The 14,386-nt window shown below is 35.1% G+C and overlaps 4 protein-coding genes across 4 annotated transcripts; 1 reads left to right on the plus strand and 3 right to left on the minus strand.

Moving 5' to 3' along the window:
- Positions 1-621: 621 nt before the first annotated feature.
- LOC116180895 (ubiquinone biosynthesis O-methyltransferase, mitochondrial-like) lies at positions 622-14,328 on the minus strand. The gene is made up of 5 exons (XM_031501079.1): positions 14,210-14,328; positions 1,712-1,762; positions 1,329-1,591; positions 864-1,280; positions 622-816 (listed from the first exon to the last, which is right to left on the minus strand). Exons 2-5 carry the CDS (start codon positions 1,753-1,755, stop codon positions 704-706), a joined length of 837 nt encoding a protein of 278 aa, XP_031356939.1. The 5' UTR covers positions 1,756-1,762; positions 14,210-14,328; the 3' UTR covers positions 622-703.
- On the minus strand, positions 4,324-8,227 carry LOC116176977 (ionotropic receptor 75a-like). The gene is made up of 8 exons (XM_031495859.1): positions 8,194-8,227; positions 7,981-8,147; positions 7,620-7,937; positions 7,442-7,566; positions 6,982-7,394; positions 6,724-6,935; positions 6,403-6,677; positions 4,324-6,360 (listed from the first exon to the last, which is right to left on the minus strand). The coding sequence occupies exons 1-8, from the start codon at positions 8,225-8,227 to the stop codon at positions 6,129-6,131; spliced, it is 1,776 nt and encodes a 591-aa protein (XP_031351719.1). The 3' UTR covers positions 4,324-6,128.
- On the plus strand, positions 10,551-11,536 carry LOC116180906. Its single transcript, XM_031501090.1, has 3 exons — positions 10,551-10,960; positions 11,009-11,179; positions 11,230-11,536. Exons 1-3 carry the CDS (start codon positions 10,601-10,603, stop codon positions 11,470-11,472), a joined length of 774 nt encoding a protein of 257 aa, XP_031356950.1. The 5' UTR covers positions 10,551-10,600; the 3' UTR covers positions 11,473-11,536.
- On the minus strand, positions 11,584-14,180 carry LOC116177067 (putative nuclease HARBI1). Its single transcript, XM_031495966.1, has 3 exons — positions 13,342-14,180; positions 12,408-13,271; positions 11,584-12,351 (listed from the first exon to the last, which is right to left on the minus strand). Exons 2-3 carry the CDS (start codon positions 12,870-12,872, stop codon positions 11,584-11,586), a joined length of 1,233 nt encoding a protein of 410 aa, XP_031351826.1. The 5' UTR covers positions 12,873-13,271; positions 13,342-14,180.
- Positions 14,329-14,386: the final 58 nt, after the last annotated feature.

The following is a 14,386-nucleotide window of genomic DNA, read 5'->3' on the forward strand; positions in this document are numbered from 1 at the left end:
TCGAACCAGTTTCATATGTAATGTAACGTATCCGGAATTTACACTGGAGATTAATAAATATGGATGATGGCAATTAAAATTCCATTCGTTCTAACCTATGCTTCAGTGGTTGTTTAAACGAAGTGTATCTCGATACGGTTTACGAAAGAAAGAAGGATAAGAATCGACACGTACTGCGCGGTAAAAATGAGTTGTCAAAATTCTAACAATAAAGAGAATCATATTTTCAAAAGTTATGAGGATCTTTCAACAATACAGATAGAATGTGTGAATGAAACCCGCAGAAGATACGCATAATAGAGATGCATGCAAACTTTAATTTATGAAATTTGTTAAATTGATGAATAACTTCGTTGCACATTGCCTCATCTTTAGAATTGCTAAAATTACTATTTGTGTGCATGTGCATATTTAACTACTAATTTTCACGTTGTGACCATTTCGAAACATAATCAGTCTTATTTACACTCGTTGCTCACCTTTAATTTTTCTTACGGCATTTCATTGAAATTGAAAAATATATTCCCGGTACCCGTACAGCGGGAAACTTTCAAATTCACCGACGTCTAACCAAAGTACTCTCTTTGGCCAACGATACTGGCTTCAAATAGTGACTTTCACTGAATAGTGAAGGGTTACTTTATTAGGTACTTACATTTTAAACTATACCTACAGTCCCAAACAGTTATTTGTACAAAAAGATTCACAGTTTTACTGCATGCATGGCATAATGCACTACAGTATTTGAAGTCCAAAACCAAGTATTTGTCAAAACGTTGTAAAAGAAACCATGTACTAGTCTGGTTCTGCAGTTATCTGAAAAATGTATGAATAATAAAGAAAATATAATACCATATACCTACTATGTTCAAGAAATTTTTGCGTGCGGTGTGGAGAGATGAACTTATCGTAATGGTGGGTACCCTTTGGCACTAGGCGCAGAATGCTTTCCGCCACTGGAACAACAAGAAACCACGACAATAAATTTTGATTAATCGTCGTAAGGAATATCGATCCTCCAGGTTTCAAGCATCGGACACATGCTTCCACAAATTGCTCTTGGTGATCGACGTGTTCCAAAACTTCAGACGCAACGACCGCGTCAAATTGTTCAACGTTAGTCTCGGCAAATTTCTCAATGGTGGTCAACTGGTAATTGATATTTTCCCGTGAAGGATGGCTGGCGCTATGCTCCTTTGCTATTTCGAGCAGTTCACCCGCCACATCAATGCCCGTTATACAACAGCCTAAGCGAGCCAACGCTTCCGTTAATATACCACCTAAAACGCTCGGGGTGTAACTCGGCAATTAAAAAAGATTAAGCAAACCTCCGCAACCCACTTCCAGTATTTTTAAATTTGTGAGAGGTTTGGGTGTGCTAATAAAGTTTTTTTGAATTAAACCCGTGTTGATTAAACCCTCTCGAATTAAGGGAACTCGTAGTTTGTTCATGGAGTGCAGAGGTTTTACAGCTCCCATTTCGTCCCACCATCCAGTCCTAATCTGATTGAAATGTTTTACTTCAGTCTTATCAGCGGTTGAATCATTTTGAAGTCCACAAGTTTGTAATTTCACAAGAGGTTTTATAATGCTAAAAAACAGAACTGTTCGAGAAGATTCTGGAGTACTAAGTATATAATTAAACGTCAAAGATGAACCATAAATTCAATAATACACAGCAATAAAAATAACTTTTACAGAATAAACTTACTTTTTGTAGTATGATGCCGAACATCTTCCTGTTCTTTGTAGCATCTTGCTTCTGTAACAAAATGATAAAAAAAATCAACGAGCCGCATTGGAGCTATCTATTGAATTTTCAGATGACGCATGCTCCAGACATCTATCTGCTCCAAACCGAAGTGTCTGTATTGTGTGAAATCCAGCCATACGTGGGATATTGAGTTATCACCTTAGCTTTCATTTAATTCGTAAGGCAGGAACGAAAGACGCGAATCAGTGATTAAAGATGGCGGTTTTCGTTCATAAGAAGCCATTTCCTAAGCGATAATTAGTTAAACAGAATTAGGTAGGGATCACTAGAGAGAGAGAGAGTTTTGAATTGATTCCGTTTTGGACTAACTGCGCGGCGCGATCACTCGTGAAGCTCAAATTAAAATTTTTTTTTCGAAATTCATTCGGGTTTAAACTACCGGCGCAATCAGTGTATGGTTCAAAAATAAATTCTATTTTGAATTAACAGCGCGATCGTCGTGCAGCTCAAAGTATAATTATTTTTTCGAGATTAATTCCGTCCGGCTTACCAGAACAATTGGTGTGTGCTCCGAAAGCAAATTTGTTCTCTCTTCATCTCTGTGGTTCGCAATAGAAAATGAAGTAAAAATAATTCCGTTGTGTATTACTCGCGCATCTTTTATGTGGTTTAGATTAATAGTTTTTGCATTACGGTTCGAGCAGCGAAAAACTCTCGTGCAGGCTTTCCCAGGATGAAAGTGAAAATTTTCATGAAGATAGCCATCTCTGGGCAAATTAAAGCCGTTTGTATTGCATGTATTTTACCATTTATAAACCCATTAGAATTGGATTTGATAGAAGAAATCAGTTTTTCAATTAACGTTGGTTACTTCAGGTTTCATGAGAGAAAACCGAGGGGTAAACCGCTGGAGGAAATAGTGTACAAGTTGGAGGGAATTAGGGTATTTCGAAAGTATTAAAAGGAATTAATAGGTATTTTGAGAATTACCAAGGAAATTAAAGGTATTATGAGTTATTAGTAGGGAATTAAAAGGAATTAAAAGGAAAAGGAGGAAATAAATAGGTTTGCGCCTACGCTAATATACATCAGAATTAAAATGACGCATCGTTTTACGTCAGCGACTCGTATAGTGCATACCTCGGTGCATACTAGCTGTAAACTGTGATATGCCGGTATAATATTTCCGAAAGATTTTATTGAAGATGCTTGTTTGTATTTAAATTTTTTTATTACTCTGCCTTGGATTAAGTATTTTTTGTTTGTTTTGGTAATAACATTATGTACTGAATAAATTAATATTTTTTTATGGAATTCATATTTTTTAAACTTCACCACTTGCTTCACTATGAACCAAAAATAAATTTATATTTTAAAACGTTTATGTTACTACGGAGAAATCAATAAGTTCAATAAATAATTTTAGTAAAGTTATAAAGGTAGATATTAGTCTTTTTTTTATCTATTTTGTTTATTTATTGCCCCTCTCTTGTTCCGTGCCCTCAACAGTTACAGAGTGACCCGCATAATCCGTATTAGGTTTTCCTGCAGTTTCCCTAATTCGTAAAGTAAATATACAGGAGTAGTATACAGAGTGGCCCAACGAGAAGTATACAGAGGGCTTTTAGGGTATTACATTTAGAAATTTCGAAAAATCCTCGAACACGTCAATTTTGTATTCGAGGGGGACAACTTTTGGAATACAAATCACGAACCCAAGTCTTCACCCCTCTACGTAGGGAGCTTAACCCCTAAAATTTTAAATGGAATCCTATGGCAAATGGCACATTATTTGAAAGCCAATTTAATCGTGATTACTAATCTGCTTTGCTTTTTAAATTCTATTGATTCGTTTCGGAGATATTCGCATTTGAAATGTTTTTTTCTAAAAAAACCAAAACAAATGCGATCTAAGTCACCTTGTATTAAAAAAGGTTTAAATTGTGCAAAAAATAACAAATAACTTTAAACACACAACATTTATTTTAATAAATGCTCGAATTGCCTTCCGCCTGCTTCCATGCAATAATAAAGATTTGCTTCAAAACGCTGCCGTACATGTTGCAAGATTTCAGGGGTAATCGCTCGAAATTGTTGAGTTATACCATAGTGTATTCTATTCTTACACTATGGTTATACGTGCTCGCAACCCTTGTAATGTTCCGGGCGGAGTAGCATAAACTTTATTCTTTAAATATCCCCACAAGAAGTAATCTAAAGGACTTAAATCAGGGGAAAAAGCCATTTCAAATGCGAATATCTCCGAAACGAATCAATAGAATTTAAAAAGCAAAGCAGATTAGTAATCACGATTAAATTGGCTTTCAAATAATGTGCCATTTGCCATAGGATTCCATTTAAAATTTTAGGGGTTAAGCTCCCTACGTAGAGGGGTGAAGACTTGGGTTCGTGATTTGTATTCCAAAAGTTGTCCCCCTCGAATACAAAATTGACGTGTTCGAGGATTTTTCGAAATTTCTAAATTTAATACCCTAAAAGCCCTCTGTATACTTCTCGTTGGGCCACTCTGTATACTACTCCTATATATTTACCTTACGAATTAGGGAAACTGCAGGAAAACCTAATACGGAGTAGCCGGCAGAATGCTCGAAACTGATCTAAGGAAATTCCTATCTCTGATACAAATGAAAAATGCTTACCTCAGCCCAGGTTCAAACACCCGTCCTCCTGCTATGTAGCCCAATTATAGAGAATAGAGCTGTTGTAAGAATTGTGGGGAATTCAGAGCAATAATGTAGGTAGGTATTAATAGGAAATAAAAAAAATTGTGGAGAATTGAGAGTAAGGTATTAATAGGAAATAACAATGTTTTGAGGAGTTCATGGCTATAATTAAGGTATTAATAGGAAATAAAAAATTAGGAGGAATTAAGGAATTAAAGGGAATTTCTTCAGGAAAAGGTATTTGGTGTACAAATTTTTGCTAGCGGTTTACCCCTCGGAGAAAACCTTCAAATTAAGGAGTCCATTTTCATTATTTAGGTGAATTGTGCTATATATTGTTGTTAAGTTTGACACTGACTTAATGGTTAGTTCAAAACACCGTGGTCACGAAATTGATATAGTTATTCTTAAAATCATAAAAAATCCTGTAAAAGGAAGTGTAAACTGGAACTATTTTCATTATTAGATTCTTCATCAATACATCCAAAACCAGGTTAATTTTCTGAAGAATAAGAAAGAAGAAATTTTCAGTAAGTACGCCACCGTAAAATTTAGATTTAGGGTTAGCAATGGACCAGAACAAAAAATTTCAAGTTAATTTCGAAAAAAGTCGAGATTTTATTCCACAGAGGGGAGGATCAACCCCTTTAATATGCAAACTCGTTGCATAATGACGCCCAACCTTGGGGCATAAAGGAAAGGTGCTGTTGCAAGAAGTAATGCTACACCTAATAGCTCTATGTTTTGAGGAGTAAATTCGAAAATACGGTCGCAAAGAATAGTCACAGTGTCATGCGCGAAGATTTGGAACCGTGAGCAAATATCTACCTGAGCAAGGCGAGGCGGCGCATCCGCCGGGTCCAGGCGTGCCTATGTCTTATGAACACCAAAATAAAAATTAATGAGATGAGTGAATTACGGTTTGTTTGACGGTTGTTTGACAAGGATTTGAGGTTGCTAAGTAACCTTTTTTCTAGCTTAAATGTCAATATCTCCTACTTAAACAATCATACGAAAAAATCAAAATTGTTAACATTTCCAAATAGAGATTTAATTTCCTTATAAAAAATGCACGGTTTTGGACGTACGGGTCAATTTTAGTACTTTACAAAAAAATATCGGCAATATTCAAGGTTCGAACGGCTGGCACAACGATCGAAAGAGGAAGAAACTCCATTAACTTTGGAATACTTTCCTCTACTTTTCATTATATTGGTCGGAAAGATTTATATTGACAAAAAATCGAAAGGTTTCGTAAAAATGTTATTAATTATTATGTTATTAATTCGTAAAAATGTTGCCAAAATTATTACCATTTCTGCAGTACTATCTTACTAACACATAAGTTGTCCACGCTCCAATCTTGTATAGTGCGTGTTAACAAATAAAAAAATTAAACATAATAATATTACATTAAATTCGTTACACGTTTTTACAAAGTATAAAGTAAATAATAAAGAATTTATGTAAAATTAAAACCGAGTCGTCGTACCTATGTAGCCCGTCCTTCTTTGAGCCGAATCAAATTGCTTTTGTTTTTTTTGCTACTATCAAATGAATTTGTGCCCATAGCTTCGTGATTTTTCGAGTACCTACTAAACTGCTGCAGGTTTTTATTATTTAACTATCACTATAACAGGTAACATCTTCTAATAAGAATTTTACAATGTAGTGCGTTATAAGATTAGGAAAATGGCCAACTATACAAAACTAACTAGTGATGTGATCGATCAACCTCTCTTTGCTGGAATACTCATGCGCCATTTATTCCAAGTATATTCCAATAACAACACAATCAAGCTAACGACGATCCCAATGCCCAATAAAATCAAAGCTCCAAAAGATTCGCCCAATCCCACCTCAACTTCCAAGTAACGAGTAAAATCAATGCATTGGGGTTTACGTGCGTCCCAATGTCTCCTCAGTCTGTGCAGTATTCCAACTTCCATTTGATGAAGATTGCTAAAATGTTCGACTCATGCAGTGCAATTATTCGACACTTACCAATAAAGAAACAGTTCCCTAAGGGGCGACTTTTTCGCTAATGCCATGTTTGCGTACACTGGCTTGTACAGTTGGACTTCTGCAAGTTCGCATATAGCTCTTTCCTCAAATGTTCTTTCCACAATCGGATAGCCAGTGCTGGTTTGAGTATGAAAAGCGTAAGCCCCTAATTTCACTTTCTCTAAACCTTCGCGGGCCTTTAAAAAGTTTAGCTCATTGTTCGGTTGTTTAATTTTTGTATCGTAAAGGGCTACCGCTACTGGATCTGTCGTTGTCTACAATTCCCCTGAATGCAGTGAATTTAAGTGACAAGAGACTCACTTTCATATAATCGACATCGTACAGCACATCTTCCATACCAACCTCCAATGAACTTCTTAGTAAATCCATAACGGTTGTAATGGTCCTTCTTGGAGGTAACAGCAAAAAGGAAACAATACTAGCCGAATAAAATTGAAAGATCAAAAAGAAAAACACCAAAACGCTCAGAACCACAATTCGACCACTTGAGAGAACAGGTATATAAGAAAAACCTAAAGGAAAAGATTTTCAATCGAACTTGGACAACGACTTATGTACCTTGTTGGCAAAGCTCTCCAATATTATAAATAATCAAAAAACTCCAATTACTTTCACCCACACTAGACTCCTGGTGAAACCGGTCTAATAATTGAATTTCATGAGTAACAATAAATTTCAATACGATGACCATAAGCGCAAGGGCCACTAAAGTTGAAAACCAAACTCCTTCATCTAATGGTCGCAAATAAAGTTCGTACGAACTTAACGTATTTTTGGGGTGACGAAAGATAAAAGTTGACTTCATTACCCAATTGCCATAACCAAAATCTAGCACTTTTAACCTAAACTCTCTATATAAAAGTGCAGCCAGTCCGAAATCTAACTTGTCGTCCTGTAAAGCCCTAGATAACCCATCTAATTCTCCATCCTCTTGTATATAACCCCAAGAGTCAGTAATACTTTTAATCATTCTACAAAGACCGCATTAATAAAGAAAGTTTGTAAGTAAAGCACTCACGAAAAATTGTAAAAATCCTGACACAGTTCTACTGTAACGGCATTAAATCGACTAAAGGTATTATTATTTCTTTCTGAATCACTTTTAAGGTATTCATCTAGTGAAATACTGATATTTTCCGGAATCTAATGTGGCAAGTGTCAACGAAGATTGCTTTCAACCGCAGAAAAGTTCTTACCACCATGCCTACTTCGAAAGTGGTCCCAGTCATATTTTGACGTTGATAATACCTGTTCCACACCAAATCGATGTTAAACCCATCGTCTTGATTGTAAAACCCTGCATTGATCACTTTTAAATCACCACCTTTTGGTTTAGCTGGATTATAAACGTCCAGTATCGTCCAGTTTACCAATATCCCAGCATTATCGGGTATTGCGACGCTTACATCTGCATTTATAAACAAATTGACATTTCCAAACGTGTCTATCACTGAGTAGTCAGAAGAGAAAACCAACCAGTGGTACGTGTCAAATAGAAATTTCAAATTTGCGCACTATAAAAGATATTTGATCGAGTGTTAGTCGCGAATCACTTACTTCCATCAAAAACGATTCAATATTCGGACAATCGCCATCCAGTATGACTCCAATAAGATAATGTTGCTTTGACAAAACACTAGCAACCGAGAAGGTCCTATTGCTAACGTCAAAAATGGACAGTCTTAAATCATCATCCATGAAACTCTTCATAACTTCAATTTCCTCTAAAACTTTAGGGTAACCAACGCATTTTCGCTATATAACTACCACCTTGTTTTGGGGAACATCCAAAGTAGGTGACCATTGTACAAAATTTTTGCTCTAAAAATGCCTTAGCCAGAGAGTATTCAAACAGTGCATTGCTCAATTGCACAACGGTCAAGAAGAGTAGAACCTTTGAATGCATTGCACAATGTGAAATAAATATTCGAATGAGAACTGACCACAACATTGCATCCTCCTTAAATCGGTTAAAATTTAAATACAAGGAAATTGAGACGCGATTATGTGATTAGAAACATACAGCTTTAGTAAAAAGATTGAATTGTATTCGAGTGAACATGAAACGTCGCGTGGCTAACTATAATTCTACTTAAATGCCCATTTAGCTATACCACAAAGTTTCTTAAAGCATGAAAATTAGATGAAAACCCTCAGTAGGTAGTTTAATAGAAATTTACCAGGGAAAGAAAATTACGCGATACACCACAGAGGTCCATCTACAAGCTTTCAGTGCCGTACACCATTGATAACGATCCTTTATCGTCAGTGACAAACTCCGTTTGTTGTAAAACGGCATATAGAAAATTTGAGAAATTAATTTTAATAGAAACATTCACTATTTGATATTTCGACGCTAAACACATTTATTTTTTCCAATGTTCTTTTTGAGCATATTGGAAATACCTCATTCTAATTTCTCCATTGTGAGTACCACGTAATATCTCATTTAATTGAAAATTAATATATTTATTTATTTTGCGTTTATTTTTGAGTGGGCGAGGTTTTAGCCACTTTACATTTACAAATAGCCATGCCCGAACCCAGATTCGAACCAGGCACCCTTAGCACCGTAGTCCAGCTTCAACTGAACTGCGCCCCACGGGCCGGCAATATATACTGTGTCTAAGATAAGGATGTCTATCACGGGGATCACCGAAACCATAGAAGATGCGACGATGGTCAAACACTTATCATGCTTTAAAGAAAACCAGAAAATTCCGATTACTTCCGAAAATATGCCCGAAAAACCGAAATTTACCGATTTGGTTTTTATTTTTGTTGTTATTTGAACAGATAAAAAACAAAAAACACTTTCTCATTACCACTTTTTGTGCTCTGCAAGACACGCTTGAGAAATTTTCAATACAACGTTTCGTTTCGGAAAAATAATCATCAACTTCTTTTTTTTATATAGGTACAATGCCTTTTTTTGAGGCCCGAAAAAAAAATTGTCTCAGATCGACCCGGAAAAAAAATTTTCTTATAGAATGTGGCCTGTAGAAGCCATAATTTCAAACAGTTTCAAGATTGGGCTACTAGTTCAAAAGTTACAGCCCTATGAATTTTCTTTCGAAATTTATTCTAGTCTATAACTTTTGATTGAGAAGTCTAATCGAAAAAGTACGAATTGTTTTGGATTCTACGCACCAAAATTAATAAGAAAAAGTCTTTTCCCGAGAAATTTTGGTGTAGTCGATTTTTGGTAAAAAAGGAACGTTATACCTAGCCCGTAAGAAAAGTAGGTACATATTGTATTGAGTAGCATTTTTATTAAGAGTCCAACGTTCTTTCTTCGTTACGGGTTGTGCTTCCTGGTGGTAGTTCCGTGTAGCCGAGACAAAAATTGTATTATGAACAAAAGATGCCGATTAAATATTGGTTAAAAAAGGACACCAGTCTCCAAAATTACGTTGGGTCCCCTGATGACGTAATATAAATAGAAAACCGCACAGCCAGCCGAAGAAAGTTGTATCTTTCACAATGCACCTACACGTCGCCCGAGCGAAATTAATAGCCGCGAAAGAGATCGATGGCGTCTTTGAAACTGTGAGTACACTTCGCGTGTTTTTTAATACGTTACAAAATAAAGAATTTGTTTAAAAGTGAATAAATAGCGGTCTAGTGACTACAGCGATTTAATTATGAAATTGTGAATTGTCAAACTAAATTGACCATTCCTTTGATAGCGTCACCACATGGATTAAATATTATTAAATAAATATTCGTTTTTTATTAAATTAAGTGAAATCAATTTTATTATTTTATTATTTATTTTTATATTTATTATTTTATTTATATCAAATTTGAGATTATATAATACTAGGGGTTATAATTACTAGGGAACTGCAACAGGAGAATATTATAATTAAAATTACACAACGATCATTTCCTAAAAGCCGTAGTACACCATCATAAATTACATGAATTATTCATGAATTTTGATGAAAAATGCTAATTACATCGTGTATTGTCACCGTGAATTTTTACATTCAATTTTACATCATAAATTGAACAAATAGGTTTTGTTCTATTTCTGAAGGTCATTGTCATGAATTTTTAGTTCGCTGTAGTACAGTTTATTTACTTGTGGTTGGCAAAACGCAAATATTGGTACAAGTGTAAAAACAAACTTGTAACCTCAATTCTTTCCCGTACTTTATTTATTTATTTAAAAATGTGGAACCAAGACCACACAAAAACACTCATACAATTGTATGAACAACATGAATGTTTATATTTAATTAGCAGTGTGCACTATAAAAACAAAACAAAGCGCAGAATGGCCCTGGAAGAAATTACTACAAATTTCAATAATTTGTGTAATACAGACGTGACATGGGATGTAATACAAAAAAAAATAAATGGGCTACGAACAACTTACACCAGTGAACTTAATAAGTTAAAAAAAAGCGAACATTCAGGTGCAGGATTAGACGATGTGTATGTATCGACATGGTGGTGTTTCGAATTATTGAATTTCTTACACCATCGGCAAGCACCTCACAATGCCACGAAAAATGTTTCATCAATCAATGTAAGTTTTATTTTATGTTACTTGTTGTACGAAGAAAAAAATTTGTAGCATGCGGCACAAGGGCAAGCTGTAGAAGTTTACCAAGGAGAAGTCGACTCTGAAAAGGACGAATTAATTTACGAGGGCACAATAGATGACATGGGGAATTTTAATGTTGGTACACCGCATGACGATTTAAATAGTCAATCTCCAATTACTGTAACACCCATTTCTCAAAAGGTAATTTCTTTATGGAGATAGTATAATGATTTTTAATTGTAATTTTATAGTCAACAAAAAAACGCAAAAGAGAATCTGCAACAGGAGATATACAATATGAATTATTAAAAGCTTCCACGTCGGCATTAACTAATATTAGTGGGGCTGTAAGTAAATCCGAGAATGATCCAACCAAAAACTTTTGTAAAAATATTGAATCAGAAATACGGATGATAACGGATCGTAACATCCTAAGAGAAGTAAAGAGACAGATAATGATGCTCATTTACGATGCGCAAGAAAAGGAAAATTGAAGAAAACATTTTTATATTTATATTTTATAAAATAAAACACTAGAAAACATTTTTTATATGCTAAACTCATTCTTTACACTGAAATGAACAAAACTTATTTGAAAACTATATTTAAATCATATTATTTTGCCATTCTACTGCTCCAATTCCATTAAAGTAATGGTTAAATTCTTCACGAATTTGCATTGCAGTATTGCTTGGACGATTACCAATTTGCTGACCAATTCCTCCTAGTTGATCGTTACTGGTTGTGGGGGTATGCTCAACCGATTGTACATACAGATTACTTTCAGCAATTAAAAAATTATGAAGAGCACAACACGCTAACGTAATATCTCGAGTTTTATCAGCTCCCAAATTAATTTTTCCCAACAAAATGCGGAATCTATTGGCCAAAATACCGAAAGCATTTTCGACAACTCTACGTCCACGGCTTAACCTATAATTAAATATCGCCTGTTCTTCAGTGAGGCCTCGAAATGGGTATGGTTTCAATATATTTTTTTTTAAAGGGAATGCAGCATCCGCTAGAATTACATACGGTACTGCACGTTGCATACCAGGCAGCGGTTTATCAAGTGGTATGTTGAGAGAATTATTTTCCAATGCTCTATACAGATCACTTTGACTAAACACACCTCCATCAGACACTCTACCATTCACACCAACGTCTATATATGTAAATCGATATTTAGCATCTGTAAGAGCCAGTAGTACAATACTATGGAATCCCTTATAATTATAATAAGTGGATCCTGATGCTAATGGTGCACAAAACGCAATATGCTTGCCATCTAAGGCTCCAAGCACATTTGGAATTTGCCATTCGTTATAAAAACCTGTAGCTATTTCTTCCCACTGAGAACAAGTTTCGGGCAACTGTAAAAAGTTATATTACTATTGGTTTCATATATAGGTAAAGTTAACAAATGTACCTTGATGTAGTCCTTAACTAGCACAGAATAAATTGCTCGACACACAACAGGGACAAACTGTGCAATGGTTGATTCATGCACTCTTGTAGAGAACATAATATTTCTAAATGTTTCTCCAGTCGCCAAATAACGCAATGCAATAATTAGTTTATGCTTTGCTGGTATTGCCTGACGCATAACAGTGTCCTGTTTGCTAATGAGATTTTCCACTTTTCCCAACAGTTTCAATAGGGACGTGTTGGACATCCTTAAATAATTTTTGAATGCCAATGGGTCTTCTGTTAATAATTCATTAGTCACAAGGTTCATGATTCCTTTGCTATCTCTTCTTCCAACCCAAGAACGCACCCATATTCTTCGATTCCGTTTTTTCTTTTCTTTTGATTGCAATTTTAACACAGTCGTTGACGCTGCACTTATTGCTATCACGGCGGCACTTAATAATAAATTCTTATCCAAGTCCATTATATTTCAAAATTTACCTAACCTAACTTTGAGTTTAATTGAACATGAAGGTAGGTGCCAATAATCCGAAGTTATCAATTTTCCCAGAAATTCAAAATATTGCAAACGAAAAATGTTAACGTGTATTGTCACATATTTTTACATCAATGTTTACATGCATTTTTCGTGTATTTTACATGTAAAAATTGAATCGTGTATTGCGGGTTTAAGGAGTACGTACCATTAAAGAAAAACGCTCACATACTAAGTCTAAATCCCTTCATGGATAACGCTGATATAAATATGCGAAAAAAATATCCTTTATTTCGTCAAAGCACATGGAGCACGAAAGTTTGTATTTGTAACAGTATGGTCCTCAACAGTTATTGTATTTAATTCGCGAAAATATTGACCACTGTTCTGTAAAGAATTTGCATAAATTGTTTCAAGATAAATCCAAAATTAGAAAATAATCAAATGGGCAACTTACCTTCATGCAGGGAATCACAGTCCTAACCTACACGTTTTATTAACTTTTCTCAGACGACGTAATTACAAAAACTCAATATTCAAACAGCGATGAAAACTCTCCGTCCACCAACGTAACGGAACGTGCTTCTTAACTGGACGTCGTGCAAGTCAAGTCACGTGAACACTTCCGCTTTTCTTTTTTAAAGGCGCACAAATGTTCGTCGTACTGTAAAAAACACTAGTCTTCTCGCATAAACAAAATGTTATGAATTACTGGAGCCGGACCCATTTTCTTTTGAACAGATATGTCCCTTTCACACGAAAATAAAACCTAACAAATAATTGGTAATCTATAATACATAGGAACATTTGAACATTAATTTTTGACGCCTTAGTGTGCCGTTTTTGAGGTTGCATTGTGTGTCACCTACCTTAAAAGGGAACAAGAACGTTCACCCCCTACAAACTCTACGACTAACGGGAAGGAATTCCATTTATATTATGCAGAACATCAACAATTTATATACCTATTATGAAGAAAGGCTTTATGCAAATCCACAATGATCTGCAGCTTAAATTTTAACGAGGTTAGACATACTGTTCTGTTGGTTGCCTATGCTACAGTTTTGCTACACTCACGCCATTAATTTTACAAGACCCTGTACAATTGGTCCATAAACGGTTCATAGGAACATTTACACAAATACAGCAGGTATCTTTGTAAATTAAAGTACAGGTATGGTGGTTATTTATTACGGTGGGGTAAGTGTAGCAAAAAATTTGACATTAATTTTCCCTGCTTTTTCATAACCTCAAACCACAAACATTGTCAAACTGTCGCAGTGAATTTTTTTATTATTTAGCTAATGAATTACATAATTGCTTACGTTTATATGGTAAGTCCAGCAAAAACTTCAACACAAACTTTACTACGGATTATTAATTTGTGATAACAAAATAAACCGCATTTTTATTTATTACCTCAATGTTATAATAGATGGAGCTGCCTACATTATTTTCAAAAGGAGTAAATAGGTAAGACTGCGGAGTATTATGGCCTATTA

Source organism: Photinus pyralis, unplaced genomic scaffold (genome assembly GCF_008802855.1).
Source record: "Photinus pyralis isolate 1611_PpyrPB1 unplaced genomic scaffold, Ppyr1.3 Ppyr1.4_LG1, whole genome shotgun sequence".
Classification (NCBI taxonomy): Eukaryota; Metazoa; Arthropoda; class Insecta; order Coleoptera; family Lampyridae; genus Photinus; species Photinus pyralis.